The sequence below is a fragment of the Vitis riparia genome, chromosome 2 (genome assembly GCF_004353265.1).
Source record: "Vitis riparia cultivar Riparia Gloire de Montpellier isolate 1030 chromosome 2, EGFV_Vit.rip_1.0, whole genome shotgun sequence".
NCBI classification, from domain to species: Eukaryota; Viridiplantae; Streptophyta; class Magnoliopsida; order Vitales; family Vitaceae; genus Vitis; species Vitis riparia.
Window position 1 is genome coordinate 3,681,609 of NC_048432.1, and position 19,350 is coordinate 3,700,958.

Sequence of the window (19,350 nt, forward strand, 5' to 3'; positions counted from 1 at the left end):
GTACCTTAAATTTCTGATGATTACATAAGCTACCTTAATGATCATGAGAAATTTCAGGTACTACCTTAATGCACATAAGGTACTATCTTAATGGTCTTAAGGTACTACCTTAATGTACCTCAGGTACTACCTTAACGCACCTGTGAGAAATGTAGCCATTATGTGGCTTCGGATTTTTATTAGTTAATTTCATTACCTATTGCAGCATGACACTACCATAAACAATATTCGATAACCTGTTTATAATGTAGTAAATCAAACCAAACAAACCTCCCAACTTACCAATAACATTAACAGAAGATGCTATGTAAAAGCTTACACAATAACTACATATGAAAGGAAAGCCGTGAAACAAATTGCTAATGTCAGTATAGAAGGATAAACTGAAACTGCATCAGTGTACAAACAAATAGGATACAGTCTATGTTTGTTGTTCTCTTATGAAATTAGTACCATACCCCATAATAAACCTATCACTTTGGATCACATCTTACAATCACAGTTGTTGTCCAATCAGTCGCCAATACAACACTGACCAACACCATTAACTATAATAAAAGAACAAATACTGAGTGTTGTCCATGTTCCTACTCCCTTCCTTTACAATATTGAAGGAAAAATGAACAGCCCTATTACATTGCGGTTACTGCATCCCATATGCTCCAGCAGTAGCATTAGCAGGTACTCTTCTTTTCCCTTACACGTTGGTCATTCTTGTACATAAAGTCCTCATATTCAGCATAACCCAACTGCCACTGTTACAAGTGGAACAAATCACATCAGCACACAACATGATATGAATTAATAAATTTTTGGACAAACTAAAATCAACCCTTGGTCATTTTGGTACGTAGCAGCAGATAGGAAGAAACTTATCATGAACTATGAAGTCACAAATGACATGCGGCCATAATTGTATCTCTGACACTGTTGCGTTCATTGAGCACTAGTTGCAGCACTAGCTGGAGTCTGTACATGTTCGTCTTGTCCTACGCAAATGGGAAAAAATTATTCCATGCGGTTGGGAAAAAAACAAAGAAAAACAGTACAAGTTTGACAGTGTAAACCAACTCTAACCACTGCCACTGAAGTAGTTAAGGTCGCCCCATTCCAAAATTCCATGAACTTTAGTGCAAGGATACCACAGTCGAACCTATAACACATCAGAAATGTGTTAGATGATAGATATCTGATAAATCAAATTATTTAGAAATGTTTCTTTTCGTTGGAATATCTGAATGCTTTACCCATTCAGCTGTTGGAGAAGGTGTGGTTGGACATGCACAAAACTTGAGACATCCACATCCATATGGATTCTATATGCATGCAGTGCTTTGTGGAGTGCCATTGATAATCGTCGTGTTGCAGCACTGATGTTGTTGCCCCGCCTTAGGGGCAATGACGAAAGTATCTCAACTCTTCCAGCTGCAAAATTAACAACATGCACGTGCCAGTGATTATTCTCGCAAACCGGGATGAACATCTGCATAACAATTCAAGAGTTATTAGCTTTTATGTCATTACTTTATAGTCATTCCCAATACCCTTGCATTTATTACTATGGAATTGAACTTTAGATATGTTCATTTACCATGTCACATGAACTAAGATCATGGCCCAATGTGTCAGGATCCAGATACATAGCGCATCTTTCCAGGATGACTTGCGTGGTTGCATTAGATTTGAGGTTGCTTAGAACAACCTGTTCAAAAGGGTGAGGTGAATCAATACAAACATCAATATCTACTCTTCTAGTTGCAAACCAAGTGAATTTAGGATATTAGAGGGCTAACCGAGAACGAAGGCTCAAAAAATGTGCGCGAGGTGGTGGTGCTTGTTGTCCATTCATCATGCGAGAGACAATCGCAACAATCTGTCAAAGTTGTGTAAAATAACATATTTTACAACCTCCATCAACACTTTATCGATTCAAATGACTTATTAATTGTGAATTTAGTAAGGCATAAGGATAAGTAACCTACCATTGAATTAACCCACCGCCCTGCATTTAGACAAGAAAGTTCCTCCCGTCTAATGTACATCCCATACATGTCGCACAAAATCTCACTACAATGACATGAAAGTAAATTTGTCATTATGATGTACAGTTATTGACCTATAAAATGATTATAAAAATGAGTTTTAGAAATCTTAAGTGTACCTAGGATCACCCATTTCAGCCAAAGCATAATCTGCTACTACCCGATCTGCATGAGGTATTTTTGGGAATTGTTTTACACATTGGGCGACAAACGGACTTTTGCAAGCGGGAGGACGCTTGACAATCCTCTTAGCGGTCTGCTTATATCTCTTCATTGATGAAGGTTTAGGGGCTTGGGTGCCACTCCCACCCGCGTCTTCACCTTCTTCCGCATCCTCTACTGTCACTTCAGCTGGAAGGGATGCCTGTGCCTGAGACTGTGGGACCAGTGGCTCGGAATAAGTGGGAGCTGGTGATGGTCCCATTCCAACTGGTGAATGAGGGGTTGGTACGAGGCTGTCTTCTGGTTCAATTTCCTCAGCTGATGGCTGCCTCACTGGTGTTGGCCGCAATGGTTGATCTTTAGTGTGGTGCTCTGTTGATGGGCAAGGGACGGAAGAATTCCCCTCTGATCCACCGGGCCGGCAACGTAATGCACCACATCCCGCACCAAAGACAAAGCTAATCTAAGCATAGTCTCTGATGTCTCACTGATGCGGGCTTCAATAACCTGTTATAAAGTGGAACAAAAAATATTATAAGCATAGTATTGTATGGAGTCTGTATGGAACAACATGTATGAGTGGTTAATGGCTATGCAATACCTCTGTAGCATCGTCACCGGCTGTGGAGGTTGAGGCTACTGATGGTAGCAATATGTCAGGTGTGCTTTGTGGCTGTTCCTGTGCCTGCACAATGCACCATCAGTTGAATTAGAGAAGCAACAAATTGGGACTGACTTGAATAAGCTACTATGGTCATTTTACTATTACGAAAAGCTATGTTCATTTATAGCATACATCCACATGCCCATATCCACCGAAAGTTGATATTTCAGCCGCTAAGCGGCGCTTTATGACATCGTCACTCCATGCAGCAGCAAGCGGCCTGGTCACCTCAACAATAACTGATGGCATATAGAAGAATGCCATATAAAAGAGCTGTACAAGGGTAGTATACGAAACAATAAGCATTAAATTATGGAATTGCAGTAACAATGAGTTTTAAAATAAAATGTAAACAAAGTTGAACCTAATTGCAGAATACTGTGTACCCTTGACTGTACCTGGAGGAACATGAGGCAGCCTCGGATGTAAGTAGGCTGCTTTTGCCGATATTCCTTAATGCCGTCCTCTAAGTGTTGCAGCAGAAACTTAGCCCAATTCATTTGGACACCAAGATCAGAATCCCATATGGTGTCCCATAGGTCATGGCTTCCTTCAAGTTTGGAATTAGGTGCCAGCAGAGTGGCACAAGAAAAAATTAAAATGATTTTAAAAAATCATCACCAACAGGCAGATTGTCAAGGTTTTGCTCCAAAACCCTGAGAGTGTATGTGCGGTTGGAGGGGCCTGTTCTCTTAACAATAACCAAGTCTTCCCCGGTGTTAGGGATGCCCATGACTTGGCTGACATGTTGTTCATTAACATTGACAGCACTGCCAGTTGCCATTTTAAGCCTGTGGTAAGTAAAGTCATATTGAGATATGAGCCACCCGCACAGCTCATATCTCAGCTCTCGACAGGCAAATTTTAACAGGCCCCCAAATCCCATATCTGTGATGGCTTGGTGTTTTTCTGGTGGTAAGCGCGCAATCACAGTGATGAATTTCCTTCCAGAACACCGGGACTTTGGGAGCTTTTCCTACAATTAAAATTAAATATTGGTCAGTGATAGGAAAATATAATATATGGAAATATGCATTAAAGGTGAAATTGAAGATTCAATGCATTGTTGAATGAAATCCGTGTTGCCGACATCTGCACATGTTGCAGGGACATGTTCCTTCCTTTTCCTCCTTTCTGTTGCCATGCCTAGAATAATGGAAGCGTAATTAATTAAACCTGCAAAGTAAGAACTGTTAGCGTACAGTTGTGGCTGGTATTGGACAAGCCATGAAGAAGTGTGGTGAAAAATAAATTTTCTTAGAGTGCATGGGAACACAAATGATGCCACTCATTCAAAGTATTTATTTTCAGATAATTAAATGATGCCACCAAATGATACATGGGAACACAAACTGCAGTATGGTTAAAATGGCTTAAGCAATGTAATCTTAGCAAATACATGGGATTTGAGTAAATACCATTAAAACAAGATGTGGTGCAAACATAGTTCGGACTTTGTGAAAGAACTGAATCAGCAGAGAAATATAATGTAACTCAATGAACATTGCAGGTGAATGGAAAGGCACAAAACATTCAAATAGTAACGATGATTGGGTGACAACCAGTTAGTTGGAATAGAGTAATACAAAATCAGCATAATGCAATAAGTAGACAAATATGCATTTAAGGCAAAGGATTTTTGCAGGTTTTTCTATTGTGGCCGGACATATGACAACGAGAGCAATAAACAGTTCGTTTATCTTGAAATTGAGACTCAATGCGCTTCTTCCTTGGCCTTCCGGGAGGGCGCTTTGTATGTGGAGGCTTTAGCGAGAAGAACACCTCCCCGGTGATAGATCGAACCAAACCATCATCGTCCACAGTAGGCATGTCATGGGTCTCTATGCCGGAGAAAGAACCCCCATATATCAACTCTTGCATTGGGTATTTGTAGCAATCATCGACGAAATCAGTAACATTTTGACCAATGGAAATAATGACGGCTGTGGCATGCTCACAAGGGATTCCCAACATTTGCCAACCCCTACAAGTGCATGTACGGTTCAGAATGTCTACATTTAACAAGGCTCTCCCGATACATACCCCAAATACTCCATTCTTGAACGGTGTGACTGGATACACTGCACCCTTTGCAATATTTTCCTGCACCTTAGCTTCAATTTTTGGCCCTATACACCCTTTCCAATTCTTTGACTCTTCTTCATGCTTCACAAGCATAGAAGCTAACTTGGACATGTGCTCCAATAAAAAGTTACAAATAGAGTGATGTCTTTCAATCCGTAACCAAGCATTAAATGACTCGGCAAGATTCGTAGTCATTTTATCCCATCTTTGTTTTGGGAATTTTGACATGGCCCAATGGTGCGGCGCATTTTCTTCAACCCATATGGCTAAAGCCTCGTTGTATTTTTTTAGTTCAAACATGGAAACATTATAATCATGTTCTAACCTTCCATACGCAATGCTATCTAGGAATTGCAATGCATTTTCTTTACCCTTATTCCCTCGTGTGTTATGCTTGGACAAGAAACTACTAAAATTCTCCTTCAGGTGACGGTAGCAATAAGCATGGTTTTCAATGCCAAACACCTCAGGGACACTACGAAGCAAAGCGGGATGTCTATCTGATATAATAATAACTTCCTTGTTTCCCACAACTATCTTCAGTTTTTCCAAGAACCATAACCAATCTTCATAATTTTCCGAGCTCATCACTCCAAAGGCTAAGGGGAACATGGAGTCATTAGCATCGTAGCCGGTGGCTGAAAATAGAGCACCGCCATAAGGCCCACTCATATGGGCCGAATCAATTGCAATGATTGGTCGACACCCCTTTACAAACCCTTCGATAGATATTGAATGAGCAACAAAAAGCTTCTCAAAATGGTCGTCATTGGAATAACTCAACTCAACACTCGATCCCGGATTTGTTGCAAGCATTCTTTCACACATCCATGGCAACAATTTGTAATAATTCTTGGGTTGTCCATAAATGCGCTCCTTAGCCTTCTCCTTCATTTGCCATGCTTGTAGGTAAGTTAACTGGATGCCATGTTGCCTTACAAAGTCCTTACAAATTTGGCGTGGTTGGTATTCAGGAGTAGATCGAATGACATCATCAATGACCAACGATGCACGAGTGGATCTCACTAAAGGCTGAGACAAGACAACATCTTCCAAGCAATGGTTATGCACATTTCGGAATGTGTGTACTTGAACAATGTTTGAATCCCCTATTGCACGCGCAGTGATTTTCCAAGGACAATCTTCAATTGTGCATACTACGGTCATGTGTTTCGGACTATTCCTTTTGTAAGAATATCGAAATTTTCCAGCCAAAGACATCAAATAGATTGCATCTCGAAACTCCGACGCATTTGGGAAGGTATGTCCACTACCTACAATTGAATGTTCGAACCGGCTTGGTTGAAGTTGAACGGTATTTGTCATAGCACATCTTTGGGAAAACCCAAATGACTGAATTGTGGGCGACTCATTAGAGATGTGTAATGGGGGCTCGCCAATAGAGGAAACATGAGCTGTGTTTGAAGCAACAATGGGGGTTGGGGCACTGCAAAAAACATAAAGAAAGAATTTGATCCTCCATCAATCTAAGTGTGAAAAGCAATTATACAAAAGGGAACATTATTGTGGAAGGACATTAGGTACCTAGTAGGGGAAATGAGGTCATCACCACATTCAGTACACTGGGAGATGTAGACATGACAAAACATGTCGTTGAATTTGAACATATTGACTATGTCGCCATCATTATGCAGTGGTAATAGACATGATGGGTCAAACTTGACTGTGAATTCCAATTTAATGGAATTGGAATCCAAGTTCAGTTGACCACATACTTTTGAAACGAATTCAGATTGTGAGATATTCTTGCTAACAACACTGCAATTGGTCCGACCTCCCTTATATTCGACGGACCCAACAGTAGTCTTAACAAGCTCACCACCTTCATGAATGTAACAAAACATCTCCTCTTCCATTTCCTTATTGACATAAAGATTTGTTAAAAACAATACAACAACGAAAGATTGAGGAATTATGCATGTTGATTCCAAAGACTTTAAGGTTCAAACATGCTAATTGGCCGATGCAAACAAGTAGTGTGCAAGTCCAACTACGGTAGTACCTAAGGATATCTAACCTAGTACTTAAAGATTACTAAGGTTAGACCTAAGGTTAATTAAGATAGTACCTATGGTACAGTCTCAAGTAAAGGTAAGTGGAACCAACTGAGCAGAGTAGTTAATGTATGTGGAAGTGAATACAATTTAATTTATGCATGACTTGAAAACAGCCTGTAGGTCCTATGTTTGACAAAGTGAACCCCATTGGGTTAACAATAAAGAAACTTTTATTCACATTTGAATTATTTGAATATTAAAAAATGAAGTTTCCAGTCGTCACACAGCTTGTACCCAAGGTTGGCTCAGGTAGTACCTGATGTTGACTAATGCAGTACATACAGTCGATTAAGGTCGTACATTCAGAAATAATGAGGTAGTACATAAGCTTAACTTACCAGTACAATAAGGTTAACCAACTGATCACCAAAAGAAACAATATATAGATAAAAATGCATTTCATCCATTCTGACCAGCATTCCCTATTTTCTATTTATGTTATGAAGGGAATTAAACCAATGTATGGATACCAATAGTTCCTATATAGCCTTTCCTATTACCATCTTCTAAAACGGATCTCTGAATCAATATCAATTACTAATCAACAAGAACATTAACATATAGTAACCATACACATGTAACTATATGTTTGAAGAAATGGGACGTGATTTGAAACTATACATATAAAACAAAAACAAAAATACACAACGAAAACTTTAGCACCCATCAACCATCAATATCACAAAAACCCAAAAAACTGAGTAATTTGGAACAACTTTCCCATCTAAAAATCACCATTTCTTAAGAACTTTTTTCGCTCTCAAAATGAAAACTTCATCCCGAAAAAATGTTCCCTTTTGGTCATCCACTGCATAGCTCAATCCAAAAACACAATCCAATAAATGGGTTTCACTAAAAATGCATTGTTTCCCAATACCCAAAACACCACTGGGAAAAAAAAATTTCCTTTTTCGCTAATCAATTCAAAATATGTTTTTCTCAGTTCTAAACCAAAACCAAAACAAATGTCTTTTTCAACGAAACAATTTCCAACCCATATTCTTGCCTTCAATTTATATCAAAACAACAGAGTTGCGATAATTTGTCAATCCAAATAAAACAGTACAAAATCAGATTTGAAAAAGACGATGATGATTCATTACCAACAGATTTAAAATTTCAGTACCAACTCCTAAATGCCAACATTTGAGCCACGCCTGGTTCAGAAAAAACCCACACAAACAGCAGATTTTTCATGAATGAGAATGCGAATGCAAAACACGGAACGAATGGCTTACCTCGACAGAGAAAATCTAAGATGTGACAAATCGGATTAAGCCCTTCTCAACTGAAATCTGCTTCGCCTCGGTGACAGAGTGAAGAAATATGAGAGGGATGGGTATCAAATGAGAGAGAGGGGAGAAAGAACCCTCGGCTACACTATTTTTATGGGATTTTCTGCTTCGCCTTGGTGACCGAGTGAAGACAGATGAGAGGAATGGGTGCCAAAATGAGAGAGAGGGAAGAAAGAACGATCGGCTAGGGTTTTCTTGTGGGTACCAAATGAGAGAAAGGGAGGATGAACGGTCGGTCGCCCAGGGTGTTTTTGTGGGAAGCTCAATATTTGATTTTGCACAAGACAACCGGTTCAGTTTCAACCCGTGCTGAGATGGGTTGCTGATGTGGATACCTGGAGGGGCAATTTCGGTAGAAAAAATACAACCGGCTCATAGTGCATGAAACCCATATAAGTTTCCACATTGAAAAATATTTTTCCTATTTCATAAACCTGGGTTCCAAAAACAATATTATTACCAAATTGGGCCATGAAAACACAACTTTCCAAAAAAAAAACCATATAAATGAATCTGAATTGATGAATTGCAAGTGACAGAGGTCAAGGCTGGTTGGTTGGGGAGAAAAATATTTCGATTAAAATCCCAATAAACTGCATCTCTTTCCATCAAGTCAACTCATAGTCTTGTCGTTCAAACTTTACAAAGTAGCTGGCGGACTTCAACTCTTTCAAGGAGCAACACAGGTCTTTCTGTACCTACTCTCTCGGTTCAGAAATAACTCTCTTTTTCGATAAAAGGTCCTTTTGTCACTGCAGTGGTGGAGTTAACAATAAAATTAGTACGTAGAATATATCAAAAGGATTCTCTCCTGCAGATGTGTCATTTCCATGGTAGATGTTGTACTAGCATTACTTCCACTTCACAGGATCAATAAATTGTTGGAGGACACGTTTTCTTTATTTTTTGTTTATTTTTATTACCATAAAGCAGTTTAAATCCATTCCAAGTTTACTGAAATACTCCTTGTGAGGAAGCCCGTATATCTCTTTAGGAAGTAAATGATTCTTTCCTCACACAAATCCGCCTTTGTATCTCCTCACTCTCTCTTCTCAGAAGCATCTCTATTTCATTCTCTCTTGAAAAAAATCCAACTCATCTACACTGAGGTGAGTTCGATTCTTTTATGGTTACCTTTAATCTTTCATGATAAGATTACTTCTTTTACTGTTGATTGAGAGTGGGATCAACAAATTGGATACAGAAAAAGGCCCCTTTAATCTCTTTGGAAGCTCTCTTGAAGAACAATCACTTCTTAAAGCTCTTTTGAAGAGCAAACTTCCAACAACATCAATGGCTCCTTCGCTTGGTGGTATGTATACATATTCTTGGCTTTAAAATCTTTTGATGTTGTGGTTTAGCTTATCAGTTTTTATTTTTATTTTTTTAATAAAAAAAGTTAAAAATAAAAAACCCTTTTTTTGAGAAAGACGATGAGTTGCGATGAGTTGGATTCAATTGTTACATGACCTGAATACAATTTTGTAAAGTGGGTGCTCTCAGTACTTTGAAGAGCTTGAGATAACTATACCTTATGGCATATTTTTCTTTGTGATTTTATTTCTTTTCTCTAATTTGTGCATGATCTATGGAGAATAGAGACAAGATTTTGATAAACACGTTAGTGTGTAGCTACTTCCCATTTAAAGTAGGATAGTTTAATTGTTAAACTCACACAATGGATTCCTGGTATCTTTCAAAACTTGGATTTTTCGGTAAATTAATATTTTTTGTTTGTTGCTTTAACTTATTTATATGCACCGTTAACAAATTTGTGTTCTTTTTATTTTATTTCATTTTTCTTTTTTCACTTATATGTTAGAAAAGTATTTGTCGAATGATAATAATTTTATAATTTTACATTCGCTCTAAGGTGAAAAATGTTGTAGTATTTAAAATGTTGACATGAGCCTTTTAGGAAGTTAATTGATTATGAGATGGAAAAATGGAAAATTACCCTCAATATTTAGATTTTAAATTTTGGATTTTTTAAAAATATTAAACAATTGGATTCTTTTATATTTATAAGTACTCTAAATTTCTTTATATTCTAATACAACATTTTTTTACTTTTATTTTATTTTTTGTTTTTTGCAATATAGGTTGTTTCTTGTGGATGAAAAATGTTAATGGGATGAGCAAAGTCAGAAAAAAAAGGTATGTAATCATTAATATTTTCCATATTTAAATAGATTTCAATCATGTTACACTTAGATACATAACCCCATGTTGAACATTTTCCGCTTAGAACTTTGATTTATTTAGGTTCATTTTGATTTTTATCTATGTATGACATGGCCAAACTTTGTGTTGATGAGAGCATGCATAATAATGAAGCTCAATCATTTCCTTCTCCATATCAAACCCCTAAAGTAAAACATCTATCTAGGAGACTATGATAATGTTGGGATTTTTTATAAATGTACGACTATTAGGAAAAGTAATTTTTAAAATGCTGTAGATTGGAAAATAATTCCAATTCTACGACATTTTTTAACACGTAGGATGAGAGTTTAAAAAATAGTATTTTATAATTGAAAAGAAGTGCATACCCATTCCCCCTGCCCGTTTTCTTCTCTGCCTCGAAATTCATTTTGTCCTTTCCCTAAAAACCCATTTTCCCGCACATTGATCATGGAGTGGATCTTCTTGCATCAACACCAATAGGAAGGAAGTAAAGTGTGGATTTGGGACATCATTGCCCCTGAGTGTTTTATGTAAGTTTTGTGGTTATATTTGCTGATGTGGTTGTGTTTGGTTACCAAGAAAGTGTGGGAAAGTTGAAAAAAAAAATAAAGTTTTCATTTTTTTTACAATGAAACCGAGTAAACTAAAAATTATGGAGAAAGGTTTTTTTTTTTTTTTTTTTTTTTTTTTTTTTTGTGGTTCCGCTTGTTGTGATTCTGTTTTGGTTGCCAAGAAAGTGTAGAAAAGTTGAAAATGTAATGTTCGTGAGCTTGTTGTGATTCTATTTGCTATCTATTAATATTTTAACTATTATACTGACATCGTATTTGTTTCATCTCAAACTATGACCCAATTATTGATTAACTGAGACAACCATTAGTTGATAATGCATGGAAATATGATGTTACTATGTGTTGGTTCATGTGAGAATTTAGGAAACAAAAGAATACATTTTTGGTTTTGTGTTTTATGTTTTCTGGTTTTTTTAAAAATAAAAATATTAAGTTAACGTATTGAATGAAGCATGAAATTATATTTTTTGAGACAATTTGATTTGGTAATGATTGGATATTATAGGAAAAATTCATGAAAATGAGAGAAAATAATGTTCCAAACAATAATTTTATGTTTTGATTTTTGTTTTAAATAAAAAGAAGAAAAAAAATTAAGAAATGTGTTGGTAATTGGGTCACTATGATGATAAGATAATCTTTTAGGTAGTATCGTATTCAAGTTGGCTTTAATTATTTTCCTGCCTCTGGGTGAAGGTTTCTTTGATTATCATTCTTTGGTTTTATTTATTTATTTAATTTTAAATTTTCATTATCAAATGGCGAAATATATATTTTGTTTTTTGGTGCTTTCTTTTGGTAAGGATGGCGCTATGAATCATGGTAATTAGTTGTGGAAATTTTTTTTTTTTTCCCAAATGACCATAATTTTTAAAATATGGTCTTTAATGGTTTTAGTTGTACATCTGGAAGTATGTGAATGTTTCTTTGATTATCATTCTTTGGTTTTATTTATTTATTTAATTTTAAATTTTCATAATCAAATGGCGGAATATATATTTTGTTTTTTGGTGCTTTCTTTTGGTAAGGATGGCGCTATGAATCATGGTAATTAGTTGTGGAATTTTTTTTTTCCCAAATGACCATAATTTTTAAAATATGGTCCTTAATAGTTTTAGTTGTACATCCGGAAGTATTATATAACCTATTTTTATTTTATATCAAGTAATGTTTTTTCATAATGAGCTAATAGTGGGAAAAAAACCACTAATTGTTGCTAGAATGGTCGTATATTCCCCCTTGTGTTTGCAATTGTTGAGGAAGAATCAAAGGATAGTTGGTCTTGGTTTCTTATTGCATTAAGGCGTCCCGTCACTCAAAGAGGATGGATATCCTTAATTTTAGATTTCCATGTAGGAATAAATGTTGCTATTAAAAATCCATCAATTAGATGGAGCCCTCCTCATGCGCAATATCGATATTATCTTAGGCATGTAGTGAGCAATTTTAATGACAAATTTAATAATAAGGTCTTAAAAGAGTTGGTGTATAGAGCTGTATCTCAACATCGACCGCAGAAGTATGAGTGATACATGGAGGAGTTAAAACGATTAAATGACAAAGGCGTGGCTTGATTTTCAAAATTAGACACTAAAAAATGGACTCAAGCATATGATCTAGGATATTGGTATGGGTGGGATGACCACAAATATTGTTGAATGTATAAATAGGGTGCTTAAGGGAGCGAGAATGTTACCTATCACTATGCTTGTTCAATTAACTTTTTATTGATGTGTGTCATACTTTGAGACTCGTAGAGTAGAGATATGTGCTAGAATGGCAACTGGAGATGTGTATACTACGTACGCAATTGATAAATTTAGAAGATCTGAAGCCAAAGCTAGTAGACATACTGTGACTATCTTCCATCGAATTCATCAAACATTTGAAGTAATCGCTACTCTCCATGGGTTTCATATGGATAAAGGACATAACAAAAAAATTGTTAAGTTGAATGAAGGTACATGTAGTTGTAATAAGTGGCAATCATTTGGCATTCCATGCTCACATGTGCTAGATACTTGTGCTCATATGAGGATTGATAGTTGACAATTTGTTGAAAAATACTATAGGATGGATGCCTATGCCAACATTTACGCTCCTAAATTTAATCTCATTCCACATGAATCTTACTGGTCGTATCCTGATTTTCCTATTCTCCACCTTGACCTAACTTCGATGAGGGATAAAGGGTGTCTTAGATCATCAAGGATAAGGAATGAAATGGATTTGAAGGAACCAAGTGTTAGAGTTAGATGTGGCTTATGTAAAATAGAGGGACATAATTGTTGTAATTGTCCCACAAAAGATGGAGGGTAATCCTCAAATCCCCTTCCTCTTAACAATTAAAGTATGAAAGATTGTTCATTTTGATAATATGATATTTTTAAGTAATGTCTTTAAATTTGTAATCATACTAATGTTAACAAGAACTAATGGTTATTTACTATATGCAGGTATCACCGTATGATGGAGCCAGGACCATTAGATCTTACAATTCTACATGGGCAGGCCACACACAGGTCATCTCTACTATGGACAGGTGTTGACTTTAAGAAGCTTCATTGTCGACATTGTGAGACGATTTTTCATCACACCAGTATACTCGATGGACGTATTATTCCATTGTTGCAGCAGACAGGCTTCTATGGTATTACATGCAAGTTTTTTTACACCCAATCTACCCTTTAGTATTGTCCAGGTCAACTTCCACTTCATTAAAGAGAAAAGAAAAAAAAAAACATAATTTTGGAGCTCGACGTGTATTAAGCACGTACATCGAAGAAAAAGGTATTGGAATTAATGTTGAAGCATTAATCGCCTTCTTCTTTCTCTCATTTTGGGGAAACCCTAACCCTAACCTAAAGAAACGGGAAAAGTAACCTCAACTTTATCTCTGTTTGAAAACCAAATTTTAAGCTTCCTTGTTTTCCTCTTAGTTTAGGAAATGGAAAAACCCTAACCTACCTTTACTTCCTCTCATTCTAAAAAAATTGAACAACCCAAAACTCTTTCTCTCATTTTGAAACATCTCCACCACGTTTTCCTCCAATTTCGAAAACCCAAAAAGCTTGAATAATATTGTAAAAGGCTCATAGGGTTGGAATGTAGAAGAGACAGAAAGCGTGGTAAATGATTAGTTGGACTACTAATCTTAAACTCTCTTCATATTCGATCGACAAGGATCTCTCATAAGTAGAGGTGAGTGAATCTTATATTAAGTGTAGGGTTTTTGAAATTTTGTTATAGTATATTATCATATATTTTGGTTTTGATTGTTCTTTTGAAATTGGGGATCTTGGTTTGGTTTGGTTCATAATATAGGAAAAGAAGAAAAAATAAATAATTTTCTCATGGATTTTTGAGTTGTATGGATTATGCTTTGGTTTTTTTGGGGTCCTAAGTGTGGAGTTACACTGAGAAATAGAATAGAAAGGGAAGGATTTTTAAGTTTGCAATGTGAGTATGTCCTGTCTAACATGGTTGGAGATCACCTAAATTCGTAATATTTTGTGTTTGGAAAGTTTCACTCCTTTAGTATAGGTGGTTTGGCCCCTGCAATGATGCGCCCACTATCCCAATCAAGTCATTTGGACCACCGTGTCCTTAAATCTTTATTCCAGTTTCCATTTATATGTCCTATTTTTGCTATGCTTTATAGTTTAATCCTTAAAAAAGAAAAACAAATCATATTATTGTGATAGAAAATAGCCTAGAGTGAGACAAATAGGGTATGAAAAAAATTAAGAAGCCTAGAAAAATCTTTTTCAATAATCGACTGATTTTATGTAGTTTTTTTCCTTCATAATTTTGGTTTTATCACGATTTATTATTCAAAAAATAAAAAATAAATCGAATTTGATCCTTGATAATTTACATACGCATGCGTATATTTATTTTATATCTATTAGATTCTTTGCAATGTGAATTTTTGTGTTATTGTAATACGAATTTAGTTATATATTATTATAATCATGACTCAGGCTATCCATTTGAATCATATTAGAATCATCGGACCAAAAGATAAAAGCTCATTCACGAATTCAATTTAATAAAAACTTCTCCATTCATTTAGTTAATTTAATAAAAAGGTTTATAATTTTAAAAATAATATATATATATATATATATATATATATATATACATTGTTTGTATGTATGTTTTGATTCCGCTTTTATTTGCATATAAAAACTATTTTATATATAATAAAATTTTTATTATATATGTTTAATATCAATTTTGATTTAGAAAGCATTTAATTATATTCCTACAAAAAAAAAACATCATGTACAACTCTTAAGTAGAATCATAAGACGTGATTCAATAACCTTATGCATTGACAATTAAAGAAAATTATGTAAAAGAAACAAGAAGAAAGGTACAACATCCAATTTCATTCTTGCTAGTGCATGGCCAACAAAGAAAGTGTTTGGCTAGCCTTCGTGTGATGTAGATAACGATTGCACCTATACAAAGGCATGTCCTAATGGGTTTTCGTACATATCCCTCTGAAGCTTAAGTTAAAGATGGAAGACTTGAGCAAGAGTTTTTTTGGAAAAAGTGGTAGCATACATTTCTTGTGATGAAGAATGACTATTTATCCTTGCTTAAATGTAACATCTTCTCAGGTGCCTTAATTATGCCTTTGATTGTACATCATCTTCCTTAATGCCAATGCCAAAAAAGTTCTTCTCCTGCTTATGGTCTAAATCCATCTATTTTGATCATAGATCTGTCAAAAAGGAATTAAGGTGACTATTATCCGTCCAGGACATATAGAGACATTAAATTGTTCCATATTGTTCCATAATGAATCTGTGTATAAGAAGTTAAAATATTATGAACTGAAATTTTTTTGCCAATATTAGATTACCCAAGCTACACTATTAATGGCCACACTATTTAGGTAACTTTCAGAAACGTTAAATGCAACAAGTGGTGCTATGGGTGTGGAGGGGCATGCATTGTTTCTGTGCTTCCAAGACTGGATCTCATAGAGGTAGACTTGGACAAGGATCAGTTCCCATTTTGCCAATTGTTGTATTGATCTAGGAGTGATGATAAATATAGGTAGCATAGCTTTTAACTTTTACAGATGCAAAATCGCCAAATTAAAAAAAAATAGGGGTATGCTTTTAGAATGCATAATTGGGTGGAAGGGTTCAACTTGAGGACATTAAATGCATAGTTGCAACATCAGTAGGTGATTGTTGAATTCTTTGTTGTAGACATCTCTTGCAAAGGGATTCCCATACTCCCTACCTTAAAATAAGATAGTGTAGATTTGTTGAAATGTTTTACAAGAGAAAATGTTAAGAACCCCAAGATAGAATAGTGAAATAAAGATCCAAAAGGTGGGAGATCATGTACACTTAAGTTGCCTTATTTATTTGTTTGCCTTTGATCATGATCAGTACCAAAATCAAAACAACTGGCTGACACGAGTCCTAGTTTCTAATTTCAACTTCAGTTGGCTAACCATATCCAGAAAAATATAATAATTTAGTCTATTCAAGTACGAATATAAATTTCAACTTCTAAAGAGTTATGCAGTTGTCTATTTCCCATCTAGTGCCTTGACCCAAAAGCAATCCCAATTTAACTAATCCCACACAATTCGCAATTGCATTCATCATGTTTAGAAAGTGTATTTAGCTTTAGACTATGATAGGTCTTGCAGAAGCATAAATGACAAATGACTTATTGTTTTATTGTTGGATGACTAGGACAATTTGGCAACTTACTCATGGAGTAAAGCCATATATGAATTTTTGATATGGGGCTTAAATAAGGCCTCAAAATCATTCAAATCGAAAACAGCAAAGATCGAGGTTTAGATAAAAGGATGTGCAGCATTGTTGCAGGTGTAAAAACCTTTTTTTTTTTTTTTCTTTTATAGCTTCATTATTGAATCTTATATTATATAATTAACCTATGTTATTTTTATATGGTCATGGGCAATGGGTAAAGCATCATTTGGGGTAAGTGCTGCACAACCAATCTTATGGATCGAGAATAAGAAATATCTTCAAAAGAAAAAGGTCTCCATCATACTGGAGAAAATTGGTAATCAAATTATTGAAGTAACATCCTTTTATAGAAATATCCCCCATCCATATGAGTAATATATCAACTAATTCAAGCTCATAGTCAAATTTAAGATGTTAAATCCAGTTTAGCACATCATATCTTTTGTCTACTATAGAACTCCAATGTTGTGTTTGCTCATATTTCTTTATCTATGAATATAGTATGAAACACCATTGGTTTAATTTACCAATTGATAATACTGGTCCTGTGATTCTCAATCAGGATTTTTTTTTTTTTTATTCCCTTGGTTTTCATCTAAGAATGTATAACAAAGTCTCATTATTTGTTTCTATGTTTGCTTTATGTGCATTGTTACGTCTTCTATGACTGGATTCATTTATTCGGGATATAATCTTAAGTTGAACTCTTTGCAAACAAACCATTTGTCTTCGACTAAACCCTACGGTGATTTCTCTTAGGACATGGACTCTATTCGATGATTAAATTTAACCAATGATGTAATATTGGTTTGAGAGATCACTATATGAAATTTCTTCTTAAGTTTCGGTTTCAAATTTCTATTTTGAATTAAATAGATTAACAAATTTGGTCAAAGATTCCAGTTTATGAATATTTGTTGTAGGGTATTGATTTAGTGTCAGAATGGGTAAACTTGTGCATGTGCAACCAGATCTTGTGTAACAAAAGAATGGGTAAACTTATTCGTTCCTAATAATTTTCCCTTTAATAAACTTATTCGTTCCTATAAGTTCACTGATCCTCATGAATCTTCCAGCTTATCTTAGAAATATATCTGCTTTAAGAGAATTATACTACTTGTAATTGATTTCCATCCTTGAGTTAAGTATCATAATCTTGCATTTGGTTTGTGAATTAATAGGCAAAACCTCATTATTTTGATGGTTCTCATAACGTGTTATTGGTTGGAAGAAGTCATGCATCCATTTTATGCCTTATACCATCATCAAGAAAGGTAAACCAATGGCTTTCAAAGTCTCATAGTTTGTGCTGAGTAATTGTGGTTAATATAATGTATTTGTTTTAAAATGAAATCAAAAGAGCCATCCTCTCACTTCCCTAATATGAATCATGTCATCAACTTGTTAATTTATCTGGTTAATGTGGTTAATGCATTACTTTTTTATTGATTTATAGCACTTAAAGCATGCTACAAACTAGCTCTTTGTAGGAAGAACCAAACCATGTGATTTAATTTCTGCAAGTAGGACAAAAGTCATTTAATTTTCGCTATTCATTGGTAGAAAATTATACTCATACCTACTCAAACGTGATGGTTTCTACTTCTGATATACCTCATTTGATTATTTGGAAACTATAATCATGTACTAGCCTAGCCAATCGACTTGCTACATGTATAGGAATTTATTAAAAAAATTTACCCATAAAATCCCACTTGGGTTTATTCTCAATTTTCCTCTATTAATAGGACCAAATTATATGTTGGATAGCTTAGTTAATATGTCACCACATCTTTGTTTTCCACAATGTTAGTTTCTATTTTTGCTTCTCATCCCTGTTTTCATTCATTGTCAATGGGTATAGGTGCATTTTTTATCACTTGAATGGAGGGGAAATGTTGCACCAGGAATACAATAGGTTCTTGAAGAAGGTTCATCTTCAATCTGGATAGCTTGGACCAGTGCAATACGTTTTGTGTAAAAGTGAGACTTGAATGTGTACCATTATGAATATCAAACCCCATTGAAAATGATGTGTAATGTTGTATGATGTAGACAACACAAGAAATATGTCAGACGTAACATGTTAATTAGTGGTAATAATTTTTCCTTATTTGGTAATTATATTGTTATGGTGAATTTTCTTATGCATATGTAATAATTTAGGTTGGATATACAATAATGTATAATAGCTTATTGAGGATGATGGGTGTTGATGGAACACCAGAATTAGAAGAAATAGAGATAGAGCCCTTGTACTTGGTGTATTGATTCACCTAAAATAGATTTATGTGAAAAGAAAAAAAAAAAAAAAAACTTCTACTACTTCCACATATCGACCCTGACATTTTTCTACTTAATTAGAACATTGTATCTGCAGTTGGTCACTTCATATTTTAGAGGGTTGAGTAGATTGATAATGGATTAAACATAGAGGAAGGATTGAAACCATGACAACCAAATATAGAACGTCAATAAGGCAAACATAGTTGCAACATTTTAAGGTTAAAGAGTT

At 35.1% G+C, this 19,350-nt stretch overlaps 2 protein-coding genes and 1 long non-coding RNA gene across 3 annotated transcripts; 1 reads left to right on the plus strand and 2 right to left on the minus strand.

Moving 5' to 3' along the window:
• Positions 1–880: 880 nt before the first annotated feature.
• On the minus strand, positions 881–2,466 carry LOC117906545 (putative ubiquitin-like-specific protease 1B). Its single transcript, XM_034819601.1, has 7 exons — positions 2,162–2,466; positions 1,979–2,067; positions 1,794–1,873; positions 1,592–1,702; positions 1,248–1,483; positions 1,078–1,153; positions 881–989 (listed from the first exon to the last, which is right to left on the minus strand). The coding sequence occupies exons 1-7, from the start codon at positions 2,464–2,466 to the stop codon at positions 891–893; spliced, it is 996 nt and encodes a 331-aa protein (XP_034675492.1). The 3' UTR covers positions 881–890.
• Positions 2,467–4,491: 2,025 nt separating this feature from the next.
• Positions 4,492–6,830, minus strand: LOC117906552. Its single transcript, XM_034819613.1, has 2 exons — positions 6,499–6,830; positions 4,492–6,400 (listed from the first exon to the last, which is right to left on the minus strand). Exons 1-2 carry the CDS (start codon positions 6,828–6,830, stop codon positions 4,492–4,494), a joined length of 2,241 nt encoding a protein of 746 aa, XP_034675504.1.
• Positions 6,831–13,635: 6,805 nt separating this feature from the next.
• On the plus strand, positions 13,636–18,956 carry LOC117906078. Its single transcript, XR_004649764.1, has 3 exons — positions 13,636–14,286; positions 18,017–18,109; positions 18,700–18,956. It is a non-coding gene; the product is annotated as an uncharacterized LOC117906078 (long non-coding RNA).
• Positions 18,957–19,350: the final 394 nt, after the last annotated feature.